At 38.3% G+C, this 17,306-nt stretch overlaps 4 protein-coding genes across 4 annotated transcripts; 2 read left to right on the plus strand and 2 right to left on the minus strand.

Annotated features, from left to right (window-relative positions):
- Positions 1 to 1,291: 1,291 nt before the first annotated feature.
- On the plus strand, positions 1,292 to 5,109 carry LOC101309452. Its single transcript, XM_004300437.1, has 7 exons — positions 1,292 to 2,458; positions 2,619 to 2,709; positions 2,846 to 3,003; positions 3,089 to 3,140; positions 3,550 to 3,629; positions 3,709 to 3,802; positions 3,943 to 5,109. Exons 1-7 carry the CDS (start codon positions 1,292 to 1,294, stop codon positions 4,539 to 4,541), a joined length of 2,241 nt encoding a protein of 746 aa, XP_004300485.1. The 3' UTR covers positions 4,542 to 5,109.
- A 1,882-nt stretch (positions 5,110 to 6,991) lies between these two features.
- LOC101309064 (transcription repressor MYB5-like) lies at positions 6,992 to 7,836 on the plus strand. Its single transcript, XM_004301766.1, has 2 exons — positions 6,992 to 7,201; positions 7,298 to 7,836. Exons 1-2 carry the CDS (start codon positions 7,069 to 7,071, stop codon positions 7,834 to 7,836), a joined length of 672 nt encoding a protein of 223 aa, XP_004301814.1. The 5' UTR covers positions 6,992 to 7,068.
- Positions 7,837 to 8,812: 976 nt separating this feature from the next.
- Positions 8,813 to 12,545, minus strand: LOC101309737 (methyltransferase-like protein 17, mitochondrial-like). The gene is made up of 12 exons (XM_004300438.1): positions 12,366 to 12,545; positions 12,001 to 12,266; positions 11,732 to 11,805; positions 11,530 to 11,624; positions 11,249 to 11,346; positions 11,064 to 11,147; positions 10,674 to 10,754; positions 10,508 to 10,594; positions 10,281 to 10,376; positions 9,764 to 9,846; positions 9,411 to 9,499; positions 8,813 to 9,273 (listed from the first exon to the last, which is right to left on the minus strand). Exons 1-12 carry the CDS (start codon positions 12,499 to 12,501, stop codon positions 8,924 to 8,926), a joined length of 1,539 nt encoding a protein of 512 aa, XP_004300486.1. The 5' UTR covers positions 12,502 to 12,545; the 3' UTR covers positions 8,813 to 8,923.
- A 2,113-nt stretch (positions 12,546 to 14,658) lies between these two features.
- Positions 14,659 to 16,864, minus strand: LOC101310029 (short-chain dehydrogenase TIC 32, chloroplastic-like). Its single transcript, XM_004300439.1, has 8 exons — positions 16,461 to 16,864; positions 16,127 to 16,358; positions 15,929 to 16,008; positions 15,691 to 15,847; positions 15,494 to 15,578; positions 15,268 to 15,355; positions 15,132 to 15,178; positions 14,659 to 15,045 (listed from the first exon to the last, which is right to left on the minus strand). The coding sequence occupies exons 1-8, from the start codon at positions 16,582 to 16,584 to the stop codon at positions 14,854 to 14,856; spliced, it is 1,005 nt and encodes a 334-aa protein (XP_004300487.1). The 5' UTR covers positions 16,585 to 16,864; the 3' UTR covers positions 14,659 to 14,853.
- Between the last annotated feature and the right edge of the window lie 442 nt (positions 16,865 to 17,306).

The raw sequence follows: 17,306 nt of genomic DNA on the forward strand, positions 1-17,306 counted from the left end.
GGGGGGGGGGTCCGGACACCTTCAAACCTGAAGGTAGTTCCGCCACTGTATAGAATTGTAAACACTACCCGAATGAACAAGTTCCGCCATATGATCAATATCAATTGAATCGAGGAGAACATGAAAGGACTAAACTTTAGTATTCTCAAATTGAACACATAGTTACTCGAGTAAACTTAGGGCTGAGACCCTAAACCAATGTGTTATTGCACATCAAATCTATTCATACACGTGTGCTAGAGGACCTAGAGTGCTAATTTTTCAGTGAAGGTAGGCAATTAGAACGAAAACAAATTGCTTGAAGCTATGAAGTCCGTGCCAACATTTGGTCAAAGACATACATCTACCTAAAAATCACGAGTAAAATAACAAAAAGCGCTCACTTTCTTCCCTTTTTTGTGGATTGAAATTCAATCTCTGCCCATTGTTTCAGTAAACTACAGATTAGTATTCTCTTGGAGATCACACAATGATATAAAATAAAAAAAGAAGCAGCAGAGAGACTGTAATAAATGGAGGGAAAAAAACGTCCTTAAACGAGTGGGGTTTGGTTGCTAGTAAATAAAACAAAGAAAGAAGCAAACTTTAGAGAGGTTAAAGAAGAAGAAGACGAAAAGAAGCAGCGTAGGAATCACAATTGAATCAGTCACTGTACAACAGAGAAAGAAAGATAGGGATAGAGAGAAAAAAGAGAAAAGACACAAAATTTCCACAAGGGCAAAAACGAGGAGCAAGCACCTTCCAGCCTGGGACCTCTCTCCCTTCTTCTTCCGTGGTACTAGGCTCAGAAACCGAGGCAAATATTTGCCTTTTCCCTCTGTTTTTAGTTGGATTCGTTATTGGCTCTTGTTTAATTGTTTAAAGCTTCAATTTTTATTGTTGTTTTTGGTTGTAGTATTCTTTGCCTCCTCAAGTGGGAAGGAGTTGGGAAAGTGGAAATCCCCATGAGGTTGTAGATTTCTGGGGTTTGACCAAAACCCAGGTGAGCAAAACTCCCCAAAGTTTGATTCTTTTATATCTCAGAATTTCATTTGGCTTGGATTGGTCTGTTTTGGGTTTGATTGCTCTGTGTGAGTGGATTGATTGTGAGAATACTTCAGGATCTGAATTGGGTGCTTTGTTGTTTAGATAAAGTTTGAAAATTGGGGTTATAGAAAGGGAAAGATTACATTTTTATGCCATATAATTGAGAGGTTAGAGCAGAATTGAGGGTCTAAATTTGCTTTGTCTTCAAGTTTTTTGACTCAGGATTTCATGGGTTGAAAACAGAGAGGAAGAGAGGAATTAACTTATGGGGAGTTACAGTGAAGAGTGTGAGGATCAGTTTTATGATACCAGGGAGGACCTGTCTTCTGTGTCAGATTGGGGTGCAGATTGCTGTGAGGATTGTAGTCCTATTGCTTTGGTTTTTTCGAGGTATGAGTGTTGGAGTAAGAACCCTGAAAGTGTTCATGAGCGCCGCCATAGGTTTCTCAAATGGATGGGTTTGGATATAGATCGGAATTTGAGTATGACAGAAGAGTCAGATGATGGCTTCTTTGTTGACAGAAGTAGAACGGGTATTGATAGAATGAAAGAAGACAGTGGGGTGGTGTTGAGAAGTTCAGGTTTCGAAGAGGGGTGTTGCTCAAATCAGTGTACGTTGTCTTCTTTATCAAGTGAAGTTCGAGTATCACTAGGAAATGCTTTGGATGAGAATTTTGAATTTCCAACTAGGAAATTGAATGATCGAAGGGACTTTGTTGTGGATGAATTGCGTGGGGATGGAATACTCAGAAAATTCCGTGGGTTGAGACTAAACCAGTTGGTCAGTGCTGGGGAGATTCATTCCACCCGTGCACCTGCACCATCTCCTTCAATTCAGCAATTATTGCAGAGAGAAGTTGAAAATGCTAGGTACTTGCTTGATGCAAAAAAGACGGCTAAAAGAGGATGGTTAAAGAAGTTACGCATTGGAATGTGTGTTGCTGATAAACCTGGGGCTGCACTGAGCCCCATCAGTCTTAAAGCTGCAACACGGACAGGGATGCAAAGAGTCCGGGTTCAATCAAGTAAAAAGCGGAGCAAGGAACTGTCTTCTCTTTACGGTGGACAAAACTTTTCGGCTCATAAGGGGTCAATTTTGTCTATGAAGTTCAGTCTTGATGGGCAATACCTGGCCAGTGCTGGTCAAGATGGCATCGTCCGTGTATGGAAGGTGATTGAGGATGAGAGAATAGATAGATTTGATATTGCGAATGATCCTTCTTCTCTTTACTTCAAAATGAATCCATTTTCTAAGATAGGCTCTCAGGTTGTGGACAAAGAGAAACAAAGTAATGCAAAGAAATTGGGTGGATCATCGGACTCAGCTTGTGTGATTTTCCCTCCAAAGATTTTCCGCTTAACGGAGAAGCCTCTACATGAGTTCCGTGGACACAGTGGTGATGTCTTAGATCTCTCATGGTCAAAGAATGGGGTTAGTAAATCTTTTGGCTTTGATGTCATAGTTAATAATACGGTTGAATCATTTAATTTGTACAAAATTGCAGGAAATTGATTTTCCCCCCAATGTTTGTATCAACTTATCAACCTTGATTAAACTAATGTTGTCATCATCTTCCGTGTGTTTGTTGCAGTTTCTGCTGTCATCCTCTGTTGATAAGACAGTTCGACTATGGCAAGTGGGATGTGACAGATGCCTGAGAGTCTTCTCTCATAATAATTATGGTAAGCTTTGCCAATTGTTTTAGTTTCCTGTAACAATGTAATATATCAAATTACTTGGTTCCTGTTGGTGTGATCCCAATTCCCGTTTTTAAGTCGTTCTTCAGTGTATATTTATTGCTTGTGCTAATTGATGCAGTGACATGTGTTGATTTCAACCCTCTGGATGATAATTACTTTATCAGCGGTTCAATAGATGGAAAAGTTCGCATCTGGGAAATTATCCGTTGTCTGGTTGTGGATTATATTGACGTCCGCGAGATAGTCACTGCTGTATCTTATTGTCCTGATGGAAAGGTCAGTTGGATTTTTGCTGGAGAGGAAAACTTAGGCAAGAAAGTTAATGGTTATTGTTTCTTACTTTGTTACTCAATGCTTGCAGGGAGGAATTGTGGGCTTCGTCACCGGAAACTGCTGCTTTTTTAATATTATAGGTACACAACATTTAGCTGATACTGAAATATAGTATGCCACTCTAGTGCTTTTATCATAGGTATACAATATTTAGCTAATGCTGAAATATAGTATGCCACCCGAGTGCTTTTATGACTAAAATCCAATTTGTCTGTCATAGTGGGAGAAATTGGAAATTCTGAAATCGCTTTAGTTAAAATGCTTTGTTCCCAGTACCAATCAATCTTAGATAATTTTCTCTATATGAGTGCTTTGAATGCTTAGCAAATTTTCTGATGTTAGATCATTAAAAAAGAAATAGAATAACTTTAGGTAGTATATGAGCTATTAGGCACCCTTTTGTTATGGGATAGGGCTTTGATCTAGACCCGGGATTTTAGAGCTTTTGTTTTTTTGTATTTGGTAGTGACATGGTTTCTATGCTTTCAGATGATCACTTGAAATTGGATGCTCAGATATGCATACAGGGTAAAAAGAAGTCGGTGGGAAAGAGGATTACTGGTTTTCAGGTGGTTATTGACAAGTTTATTTCTTCGCATTTCACTTGTGTATTTAATCACTGCATACTAATTCAATATAATTCCTCAGTTTTCTCCAAGCAACCCAAGAAAAGTTATGGTCACCTCTGCCGATTCAGTAATACGTGTCATTTCTGGGACTAAGGTCATCTGCAAATTTAAGGGTATGTGTTATCGTTTGCTATGATTAGTTTTTGTTGCTCCTATATCCAGTGCCAGAGGTCAAATCACCCCCCAAAATCCCTGGTGTCCAAACTAGTATTACATCAGGCCTATTATTTACTGATTTATCTTTCCGATTTAGGCCTACGAAGTGGAGGAAGCCATGTTTCTGCATCTTTTACCTCGGATGGAAACCACATTGTTTCGGCAAGTGAGGATTCAAGTGTTCACATCTGGAACTACAATGGCCAGGAGACATCCTCTTCACGATCAAAGAACATAAGGTCTTGTGAGAGTTTTGTGTCCCACAACTCGATGATCGCTATACCTTGGAATGGTGTGAATGACCTTCCAGCAATGCTTCCATCCCCTGCATTCATCGGGGATTCACAGGGAAGAAGTAGCCTTGATAGTCCGCTGAAGCTTCTCAATTTCGACGAGAGAGTACAACAGAAAATGCATCTCTCTTCACCTGATTGCTTCTCTCTGGGTCGTGGGTTTTTGTTGGAGTCATTGCCAAAGGGTACTCCAACTTGGCCCGAAGAAAAGCTTGTGAACTCAAGTCCCGTGCCCCCGGTGCCCGTTTCCCCAACAATGTCAAGATCAGAGTACAGGTTCTTGAAGAATGCATGTCAGAGCTTGTCTTCTTCTTCTCATATGTGGGGCCTCGTGATTGTCACAGCCGGCTTGGATGGACGTATTAGAACTTACCACAATTATGGGTTACCAACTCGTTATTAAGACCCCTTGTCCGGCCATCATCAGGCCTAAAGCTGGCACTTTTTAGACAGTGATTTGCATCATTGCAATCACCGCCAGTACTCATCAATAATTCTTGGCTCTTGTTCAATGCAGTATCATTGACAGTTTGCCAGGTTTACATAGTGTGCACAGTTGAAGATTACCCAACTGTATAATACTTCAGGCAGGTCATGCCGGGTGCAACTACAGTTCTCGATTCAACTGCAGTCTTACCAAGGTTGTCAACAACAGTGGCTGGGGGATTGCTTTTGTTTTGTATCCGTTCATCTTATACGAGTCCGTTACATGATTCTTTAATTTGTTTCAGCCCAGAAATTATACAGAATTTCTTGTGCAGTAGTTGTCCCCCTATAGACTAGACTAGATGTGTATACGAAATACAAGTGTGTATAGTATAGGTGATTCTGAGGCATCTTCTCATAGCCCTACATTCAGAAAGATTGTATTTGTGCATGAAATTTCATTTTATGAAATTAAATTTTTGGTGGCTGCTCTTTCATTCTCAGCTAACGCCTTCACCACCTTTTCTTAATTCTTTTGTGGAGAGTAGGTTTGGCTTTGGAGGACTATATCAAAATGTCATCTTTTACTGATAACAATGTCTGAAAGTTGTACAGGAATCCATATAGAACTAGCTATAAGTGATGCCATGAAGTGTTGTCTATATTTGAGAGGCCTTGATGAAGAACTTCCATTGGTACAATTCTTTTTAATTTTTTCAGTACGCTTTCAAAAATGTTCTTTTGATATATATTGAGAGACCCTTAACAGAGAATAAAATTGCCTTGCCGACAGCATGTCGTCTGCACTAGTGTCTTCTTATTTTTGAGACGACGAATATTTGTCCTCAGAATAATACTTGTCCCATTCACAGGAGGAAACATGAAAAGAAAATAAGAGAAGTGTATTGAAATTTATTTTGGCTAAATAAGCATATGATTCTGGTATATATTGGATTGAAGCAGCCTGATTTGGTGAGGTCACACATTCATTTGGTTCTTAGCTACAGATTCAGTGATGTGGTGAAGGAGAACGTAGGGATGGCAATAATCCTTAGCGGGTAGGGTACCCACGGGTATTTGACCCTAACGGGAAAGATATACGAGTATAAATGTAACGAGGATGGAGATCTCCAGTATTTGGATTATTAAATCGGGTACCGGGTGGGTATGGTATTTTGATATTCGTCCTCATCCCCACCCATTAAGGATGAAAATATTATTATATATGATTATATAATTTATTATTATATACAGCCCCCTTCTATTGAGGGATCCCTATTTTTGGCCACTTTCTAGGGATAGGGCATTACACCACTTCCCAATTGAATTTTTACATCTCCACCATTCATATCTTAGGTCTATATGAGTAGATCACCTCTACAAAATTTCATATGATTTGGTGATCGTTAAGACTTTCAAAAGTTTGATTTAGTTTTAATGATTTTGAACGGTCCAGCTTATGTCAAACTAAAACCGTTGAAGGTTATTAAAACTAAATTGAACTTTTGAAAGCCTTAACGATCACCAAATCATATGAAATTTTATAGAGGTAATCTACTCATATAGACCTAAGATATGAAAGGTGGAGATGTAAAATTATAATCGGGAAGTTGGTGTAATGCCCTATCTCTATAAATGGCTTAAAATAGGGATCCCTCATTGGAAGGGCCCTGTTATTATATATATTTATATATAATTTATAAATATTTATGTAAAAAAATTTGTGATTCTCTTAATAAATATGTAATGGACCTTCCTTTTTATTATATATTTTTATTCTCTTAATGAAATTTACCGGTATTGTTCTGTTTTAACTAAGACTTGTATTTATTTTTATTGGATTGAAGTATGAAGCTTATTTAATTTGGTATTTGATTTTAATTTCATACTTTTATATAATTGTATTTCATTTTTTTATAAATAATTTAATACATAATTGTTAACGGGTACGGGTACGGAAACGTAATCCCCAAAGGGTACGGGTACGGGAAATCCTTATTATCTAATTACGGGTACGGGGACGAGTACGGGGATGAGAAATGTAAAAAAGTATGGGTATGGTATTTTGATCCCCGTATCCTACCGTACCCATTGCCATCCCAAAGGAGAAGGGCAAGTTTATTATGATTGAAGAAATGAAGGGGTGTAGGTGTAGTTTATGTTTTATAATAAAAAAAAACATATGTTAAGTATGTGTTATTATGTAAACATCATGCATGACTTACGGTGAGGAGTTTGCAAGATTTTAGGACAAAAGGTCAATTGATATACTGGTCCCTGGGGAATTAGATATTAAACGAGGTTCATGATGCTATGAAAAACTTCTTTTCCGATTTAAAAGAAAAGAAAGAAAGAAAGAAAGAAAGAAAGAAAGAGACAGTGCACAATTCCTTACTTATTTATAGAATGAATGTTGACAATGATATTATAGTATCTGGTTTTGCGTTTGAGGATCTGTCACTCTTTCATAGCTATAGTGAAGCAGAGTCTCTGTGTCACTTAAAATGGGAAGAACACCATGTTGTTCAAAGGAGGGTTTGCAGAGAGGTCCATGGACAAGAAGAGAAGACACATTGCTCATTCAATATATTCAGTCTCATGGTGAGGGCCATTGGAAATCTGTGCCAAAGAAAGCAGGTAGGTAACGCATTAGGTTTTTCTTGGTTTCTGTTTTTTTTCTTTTCTTAAAAGTTTAATTATAATCTGGTTAATTGTTTGTGAAACTACTTGAAGGACTTCTTCGATGTGGGAAGAGTTGCAGGCTGAGATGGATCAACTATCTCCGACCAGATATTAAGAGAGGTAACATAACTCCTGATGAGGAAGACCTCATAGCGAGGCTTCATTCACTTTTGGGAAATAGATGGTCTCTAATTGCAGGAAGACTCCCTGGTCGAACCGATAATGAGATCAAGAACTACTGGAATACCAAACTCAGCAAAAGGCTAAAGAACTCTGGTAGTACTACAAAAGGTGCATCAAAACCACTCAATAAGGATGATCAAGGTAGTGAAGCAAAAGTGAAGGTTCATCAACCAAAGGCCTTTAGAGTTTCTGCAAACTCAATGTTAGCTCAATTGGGTCATCATGATGCAGAGGTCTCTAATGATCTTCATGATCACAACCATTTTGGAGATGCTTTGGTTTGCGAAAATGTGAAAGGTTTTGATGATTTTGATATGTATGAAGAATTTCAGCAGCTTCTTCACAAGGCCGATCAAGATTATGATGGTCCTGATTTGGACTCTTTTGTTGACTCCTTGCTGATTTGAGCTAGTTCATCTTGTAAAAATAAGGACATCAGCATTGTCAAATTGCTTAGTATTGTAGTGCAAGTGACTAAATTGAGCTGCCTATTTAAATATAATCCTCTGCTTAATTTTCTTTGTAAAGATGCCCTAATACATATGTCCAAAAGTTCTTTGCTTTTAGCAAATTATGCTAGGCGTTCATTATGATTAGATACCACAAACAGCTATAGGTTGAAGCAGAAGTCCCAGAGGTAGAAAGAGTCCATATATATATTTTACGAATAAGTTGGAAAAGTTGGAGGCCTATTACTGAGCATGATTGCCTATCATGATTTAAGTGGATCTCTTTTTGCTTCTGTCACCCTAAAAATATACTAGAACAGAATTTGGAGCAATCATACAGCAAGTTTCTGAAATTATTGATGAAAAAGTAAGGGTTTCTTAATCATTGGTTTGATTACATCGTATAATCACACTATAAAGTTTAAACCACTATGAGACGTCTAGAATGAACTGGGTCCATTACAGCATGATGAAAATCATGTTGAAACAACTAATTATAGGATGAATGTTATGTTGAATAGTGACCAAAATTCAAAAAGAAAAAAAGTAAAATAAAAATTTGTTTTCCGCTGTCAGGATTCGAACCTGAAGGGTTATGCTCAATCCATTTTATTGTGCTACAGCGGATGAGTTAGTGTGATGGCTAAAGAAATAGTATATAGAGAAACTTTATGTGGCAAAGTCAACACTCAAACCCCTAAAGAGTAGAAGACGCTTCAAAAATCAAAATTCAAAAGCCATTAGTCCCAAGATATTGCTGTTTGAGCACATCACCTTTCCAGTCGTTTATATTGGATATTTGGAAATTTAGTTTACAGTTTGTTAAGCCCCGCATAATTGGGGTCTAACCAACTGTTAACTAACTACCAATCCAACAAATGACTAACACAGCTTTCAAAAGATTGAGGATTGCAACTATTGAAAGAGCAAGATTCGAACAAGATTGCAGGAATGGCCATTAAAGACTGAATAGTGAATACAAACTGAGCATAAGCCTCTTATACATAGTGGTCATATGGACTACGGCGCCAAAGATTTTACACATTTATCTTTGAAAGGGCCACAAGTCTCCCCAGAGAGACTTTCGAGCCTGATTATGTAATGTAGGGTTCTTATTCTTTGTGACAACAATTCGTTGAAGTGTACCTTCTGAAGCATCCTCGTTGGTTGATCGACATACATCCATAGTAACGTGCTTGCCTCTACGAACAGGCATGTAGATTATCCTACCCCAACCACCCCCAAGATCGGCATGACCTGTGTCATCATCCTCCTCTTCTTCTTCATTATCCTCGTGATCATCAACTTCCATGACATCAGAATCATAGGTCGCATCTGGTTTTTCAAATGGAATGAGGCTAGCTTGTTGTGAGCTGGATGGCTCCTCTGGTTCCTCTGACAAGGTCAAAGATTAATCTTCAGAATGGAATAGATCACAGTATACAATTTATTTAAGTGTTATTACCGAAGGATCCTGCCATAAACCGAACACCAGCCAATACAGAGCCCTTGATAGATGAAAAATATCTTACCATAGTCAATTTCAAGATCTTGTAGGGTTCTTTTAGCATGTTGCTCCTTCAGAGTCTCAAATTTCACACCATCAAGAGGCCAAGGTTCCCTGGTCATAATGACAATAGTGAATCCACCAAAGAGATATTCAAATATAAAAGTACATGAATTAAAGACTGAGGAAGTACATATTTGCAGCACACATTTGATTACAAAAAATTATTGCCAGAAATCAACTACTGCAGTATAAAAACATAAATGGATATGTTTAAAAAGAAAACTGAGTCATTATTAAACAAGTCATTATAGCTTTATGTAGTTGAATTTTGAAACCCATTTCACAAGTTTGAATATGAGCACAGAAAATACCAACCTTGGTCTTTGTCCTCGCCTGACAGCAATGAAGCTAAATTTCTCATCTTCAAATCCACGTAATGGCTGACCACCCTTGGAGCGCTACAAAAAGGTAATATATTGTTAAAATCAAATAACAATTGCGTTTAAAATGATAATGCAACAGAATAAGAAAGAAACAAAGTCTTACTTCCAACAACAAATAGATTCAAAGACTCTGGGCCATTTGCTAAAGATGTGGAATCCAAAACTAAGCAAAAGAGTTGGTACTTTTAGATGGATAGGTGAAAATGTTTTGAATCATGATGAGTAAAACGACAGACCCTGCTAGAAAACCCAAATACTTGCAACGCCAAGAAGGCAAGAAGTGAAGTAATAAATAATAGAGGTTCCCCTTCTACAAGTATCTAGCAATTGGATAAATTCAACAATTTGATACCTGCCTCTATTACCAATACTAACTGCTTAGGTTCAAATAATATGGTAACCAGATAGATCTTTCAGAAGAGAGTACAACATAAGAATTAAGAAAGAACCTTGTATGCACGTTGAGTAGAAGTTCTCTCCAAACGTTGAACAAAATGACAATATTTACCAGCTTTCTCCAAAGGACATGCCCCATCGTGAGAGCACTACATCAAGAGAACTATAAAATAAAAATGAGAGGATACAAAAAAGTATATTATCTATATATATGTAAGATGTTGCGAAAAATATTAATTTTCAGAAGAGAAAAATATGTAAGGTGCAGAACTATACTCACAGGAGCAACTATATAGGCACCATTTTTCCGAGCCACTACCAAGTCCTTTGACGTTTCATCAATCGGAGCCTTGGATTTACGGATTTTCTGAGACATCAAAAATGTCAGAAATGAGTCATTGTTAGCAGAACAAAACGAAAAGAAAAACATAACAATAATAAATTACCCTTTTCTCCATCCATAATATATGTGATCGCATCTGAGATATGATATTTGATCCTTGTGGTGTTCCTGGTTCTATCAAAATCTACAAACATCCTAGAAAATTAATGACTAAAAATATAAGGCTGAAAATTTGAAGGTCCAAACAAATATAACTTGGAAGGCAATATGAGCACAAGTATTTCCATCTTTTTGCTCCTATTTTCCAATTCTGGTTTCAAGACAGCATGAAATATAGGAACATATCAAACCGTTCTTTCTGTAAAATTGTTTTAGGAGAAACTTCTCCTTTACTAAATGGTGTAAACTCGAGCACAGGGCAATAACAACTTCTTCTTCTTCTTATTCCATGGCACAATAAAATATGAAACTTATCCGAGAATTGGAGGTATACCAGGACATCCCGTGTGAGATCCCAAAGTTGGCGTACTACAGTAATTCGATCCTTCAGCGATGGTATCTCTCCAAGCACATAGGACTTCAACCCATAATAACAGCCAACAGATAATTTAGGACTAAATATGCCACAGCAAAAGTCAAGTTTGTAATTGATAGAAGTTCTAGATACACACAACTTACAGCAATTACAAGGTCATGTTCTCTCTCTGATTTGTTGATGCTTTTAGTCAACGATTGGAGGGTACCATAACTGTGAATGAGTGGCAAATTCTTCTGACCTAAAATAAGAACATAAAAACAATGATGAGTTTTCTTTAGCTTGGTCCTCCTCGAGAATGCATGAATTATCGCAATAGGACTGTAATCCTACTTGCAAACAATTTACTCAGACAATTTATTACTATAGTGATAATCTAGATGATAACCAAGTAACTACTTTAAACAGAAAACCCATTACTAACCTTGTATAAGGCTCTGGCCAGCACGCTGCATCGATTGTGATGGCTCTACTAAGTTAACTTTCTCCAAGGAATTCGGCCACACTTCTCGTAGTGCCCTACATCATCCCATTTACATTACATCAGAATCACAGTACATACAAACAGTAATCCCAAATCTCCACATTATTTAACAACCAAAAGAGAACCAGACAAACTTCCTCACCAGAAAGCTGAACCCGTGCCAGCACCAAAATCCAACACTTTAGCAGGAGAAAATTCAGGCAGCCTTCTACGAACCTGTCAAACAACAACAACACAAACACAATGCTAAACATCAAAGATCAAAACTTTATCACGCTCTCATCAATACACAACCGAAAAGAACAACAATTTCCTACCTACTTAACACGCTCATGCTAAAATCAACCTAATCGCTTCATTTCTAACATAAAAAACACAGCTTTATCAAATTGAACATTAAAAAAAAAAAACCTCCTTGAGTACTCGGTGACAAGCAGAGAAGACAGCTGGCATTCTGGAAGCAACATAAGCAATGGTCTCGTCGTCTCGATAAGTAAGGCCAATGTCTCCATAAGAGCTCTTGATCTTCCACCTCTGTGATTGGTCCACACCCTGCAAAGGGTCCTCCACCAGCTGCTTGGAAGTGGAAGCAATAAGCTGGGAGTTCACGTCCTTGATTTGGCTGAACGATTCCGATAGCCTCAGCACCTTCCTCTTCATGTGAGGCTCTTCTTGCTCTAAAATCCCAAACCCATTAATTCAATTACATAACTGAACAAGGCAACAAGCATTTAGATACAGAAAAATAACAAGGTGCTGGGTAGGTAGAAGAAGACCTCGGAGGTACTTCTTGATGGCGCGGCGGAGTTTGACGGGGACGGTGAGGCATCGTTGGGATTGTTTGGCGGCGGAGCGGATGGCTTCTTGGGTTAGGACTTTCTGAGCTGTCTCCGGGAGAAGGGTGGTCGCCATTTTCCGAGCTCGATAGGGCTCTCCACTGTGACTCTTGAGAGTCGGAGAGCGTATAGAGTTGGGTTTGGTTTCCGGGGTTTATGCGACTTTCAGGGTTTAAGACTTTTGGGCTTAGAATATTGGGCTCAAAAGTGAATCTGTTCAAACAGGGCTGGTTCCATTTGAGATGGTACATGGAGTCATTTAGATGAGAGTAATGGTACAATGTAACACGGGTTCGGTTCAAAACACATCAAACACGGCTTGTGATCCTCCGTTGTCCTAACTTAACTATCCATAAAATGATGTCAATGCGTTTACTAAATTGTGTTGTATTATTGATCGTCTTCATCTCTTATGATCATGTAAAACGTATACAAGGGATTCAACATTGTGGAAGTTTTGTTAAACAATAACAAACATGGCTCGTGATTCTCCATTTTCCTAATTTAACCATCCATAAAATGATTGCCAATGCGTTTACTAAATTTTGTTGTATTATTGATCGACTACACCTCTTACGATCGTGTAAAACACGTACATGGGATTCAACATCGTGGAAAATATAATCAACACGACTACATCTTTACATATTAATTAGAAGAGTTCATAGATTCGATTAACATTTTAATCAGTTAGGGACTTGGGTTGCCCAATACAGAAAATTGTTCAGTTAGAGAATGAACTTTAGAAGAAAAGGAACTTGTCAGGTCAATCATCAACAGGTTATTTATCGTTGAAGTAAACATGAATTCCAATGTTCCATCATGCAAGGTACATGGAATGGTAATCATAAACTCTCTTTTCTATATATTCGAAAAGCAATTTAAATGTCACGTCTGTAAAAAGGATAGGCAACTGTTGGGGTAATGTTAAAGATGTCTCACTTTGTGTGTAGCCAAAGCTTTTGACTACTGTATGATTTCATTGATTTGATCTTGGTCTCCTTCCGATCCGTCAAAATAGTAAATGCCTAGTACTACAAAGAGTTTGACACTACATTTGAAGCTCATGTTTGACCGGCCAACAAAGCATGTATGCAATCGAACCGTCTATTAGCGTTGGTTTAAGTGAACCTTGGTGTTTTATGAATCCTCTCTCGTTCACAGTTAGACGTAACATGAAGTTTTATAACTAATCCCAGCGATAACGATGGTGATGAGTGATAACAGAGGCAGATTTTGTTGCGGGGAGACAGACTCTGTCTCTTTTGTGTAGCACCATAGATATGCCACCTCTGGGGCTTCGAGTCGTAAATGGTAAACGAAACAGGAAGCATCGATAGTGATTCTGAGACACGCCGGCCTTGAAACTAGGGTTTCTGTGTATGATCACTCATGGGTTTAATGCTTCTGCTCTACCTTCCATTAACACACACACCAATCCATCATCCCTGTCTTTATGTTTTCTCAGCTAATCTTTTCCCAGACCTGGCTCCCTACTCTTTCTGCCTTTAATTTGCTGCTTCCAATGGCAGCTGGTCAAGTTCATCATCTGCTTCTTCGATCTTCTTCTTTATATTACTGCCTCAAAAAGCACGGATGCAAAATGAAAGGAGAAAAGATAAACTGTATCATTTCTTCTTCTTCTTCCTGGGGTTGAAAGCATGGATTAGTCACCACGCATGTTAGAAGGAGGGCCATAGTATAATTCCAAAGATACTCCTCAAAATCCAACCACCACATGCAACTAACTCATCCCATGTTCTTAACGCCCTCTTACAATTTATATTCTCCCCCATTTGATTTCTTTTTTATCATAGTTCATGAGCAATCGAAAAGAAAGAACATGTACACAAAATCATAAAGAAATTAAACCCAACATATATAAACTAGGGTTCCAAGAACTTTCGTATCCAATCAAAGTCCACACTATACAACTCTAATCGATTGGATCATATACCAATATATGCATTTTAAGCATTTTCTTATTTCAATATATGCTTTAATCCAATCGAACTGGAGCATCATTTCCTAAACAAGATAGATATAAACCAACACATGCTAGAGGAAGGTGTACTGGCCATGACTTGTACAACCAACTAAGAAAACCATATTGTTCATATTTATAGATCATAAAGTGTTTATCTACCATTACATGTACTTAAAGCTCCCAATATATTCAAAGCTGTGTACCAGGTATATATATATTATATGTATTTGGGTTACTATATATTCTTCTTTCCTAGCTAGCTCTCCCCCACTTAGAGAACTGTATCTGGCAATATATATGCTATTACTTAAGACTAATTAAGTACATACATTAAGACGAAATTAACTAGACTAGTGACTCAGATTTTGCTTTTTTATGTTCTTAATATATATCTACTACTAGTAATATATGGATATTGATCATCATCCCACTTCTACTCCTTCAATATTGATCTGCAAAAATAGCACCGGAATCTTTGGACACCATGACTTCAGAGGCAGACCATAACCGACCAGCTTCCACCAAATTAGACCCCAATTTCGACGGCGATGTCTCGTTACAATCCGCAAAATACTTCCCGGACACACCGATCATCTTCGGATGAGTCGCAACGTAACATGTCGTGGCTGCAGCCTGAATTAAAATTAAGATTAGTTCCAGCTTCCATTTTCGTAACGAAAAACAATCAAATATTTTGGATATTAAAGAAAAATACATACCTGAGGTATTGTTTTCAAGAGCTTGGAAGCTAAGAGGAACACCAAATCTACATAATCCAAAACCCAAAATCGATTACTGCTAATTTTAAAGAAAATATCACCAATTTTTATTTTATTTTTCAGATTATTTCCCCACCTGTAGCAAGGCCTTCACGTTCTCTGGTGAGTCGGGTCCTAACAATCCCCGGATGGACACAGTTCACAGTCACGTTGGCCTCCATTTCCTGTTAGTGTTCAAATCCAAAAAACCAAATAATATCAAAGAGAGGGAAAAAACAAAAATCGCTTTTGATCGAATAACTAAAAACTGATCCATATGATGAGGATGATGATGAAATCCAGAGGAGAGGACAAGTACAAACCCTGAGCCTGCGAGCGAGTTCCTTGGTGTGCAAAACGTTGGCGAGCTTCGAGAGGGCATACGCACGTGTCTCGTCGTATTGGCTGCTGACGATCCAGACAAAATTTCCAATGATCATAAAATGTCAAACTCTTCCATACAAAAATTTAATTAAAACAATTCACATGGATCGAAGATTCTCACATAGAGAGACCTCACCTTCTGTTCCGGCTTATCTCGCCGAGGTATCGGATTGTATCGCCGGAAAACCAGCCGTGAATGGCAGACGACACGTTCACTATTCGACCTTGGACGCCGGTGGCCTCCGCCGTCTGGATTATTTTGTTCAGCAGCAGCTTCGTTAACAGAAAATGACCTGAACAAGATCGGCTGCTCCGTTATAATCTTCGTTAGTTTATTCGGAACTAACTAGTAGAACTTAATACCTCCCACTTACCAAGATAATTAGTAGCAAAGGTCAGTTCGATGCCGTCTTCAGAAATCGCATGCTCGTGCGCGAACTTTCCGGCGTTGTTTCTGGAAAAAAAAAAAAAAAAAAGAACAAAAGAACAAAACGGTCGATCAATACTTCAATACCTTAATTTTTCTACCTTTTGAACAAAGAAAAAAGGAATAAATTGGAGCTAGAACTTACATGAGGAGATTAAGAGATACGTTGAGGGATTCGAACTCAGAGACGAAGTTTCTGACTGAAGTAAGAGAGCTGAGATCAAGCGCCATGACGACGATCTCGGAGCCCGGAAACTCAGCGACGATTCTTGCCTTAGCGTCCTCGGCGGCTTTGAGGCTCCGAGCAGGGAGGACCAGCCTTGCCCCGCGCTTGGCTAACACTCGCGCCGTCTCCGCTCCAATCCCCGACGTAGCACCTAATGACAAAAACCAACCATATATACGATGGATGATTAAAACTCAACTGTTCAAAATTGATCGTAGTTTTTTGGGTGGCGCCGATTAAGAGGAAGACGTACCTGTGATGATGGCGGTGATGGAGCTGAGATCGGGGCAGCTTTCGGTGACTTGTTCGGCGGTGCTCTTGGAGCCGTAACCGCTAGCACCGACCGAGCCGATCAGGTACTTCACGGTTTCGAGCATTTTTTTGTTTGTTTTCTTTTTGTTGTTGTTTGTGTTTCTGGTTTGGTTGGTGTTGTTGAAGCAGTGGTGGTTGCTGATACTGATATGACTACGTTGACCAGAACGGAGAAGAAATGTGAGCTGAAGAAGTAAGGTACGTACGTGTTTGGTTATTCACGGAGCTTTCTGAAAGTGGCCGCTTTGCATTGAATAGTGAGGTTGAGAGAGAAACTCAGGGGGAGAGTGGATCAGAGGGATGGAGTTTATAATGATGGGGTTTGGCTCCTTTATCAACTAGGGTGAAGAGGAGAAGATTATGAAGAAGATTATATATTTGTCAGGGATTGATTGAAGGATGATTATATTTAATTTTTGCATGAGGGGGTTAATTTTTTTCCTTATAGAAAAATAATTCGTGGGTCTAATCAGGGAGATTATATTACTCATTCAAACATTTCTTTAAATGAGTTGCTCATCGGGATTTGTTTTTCTTTTTACAATGAATCGTGTACCCAAATCACTCACTACATGATTTTTGAAGGATCCAAACCATTAAATTAAAGATAACTTTCTTTCTTTGGTTGAAGATTTTCTTTTATGATTGAAATGAAGAATCCTCTCAACAATCAATTAAAAGAAATTCATTTTAAATGATAGTTAACTTATCGGTCTTTATGATTTCCGTATAGGGTCCGGTTCAAGAAATATCAAAATTTACACAAATTTTGACACCATTTCTGAGC

Source organism: Fragaria vesca, linkage group LG5, assembly GCF_000184155.1.
Source record: "Fragaria vesca subsp. vesca linkage group LG5, FraVesHawaii_1.0, whole genome shotgun sequence".
Taxonomy (NCBI): Eukaryota; Viridiplantae; Streptophyta; class Magnoliopsida; order Rosales; family Rosaceae; genus Fragaria; species Fragaria vesca.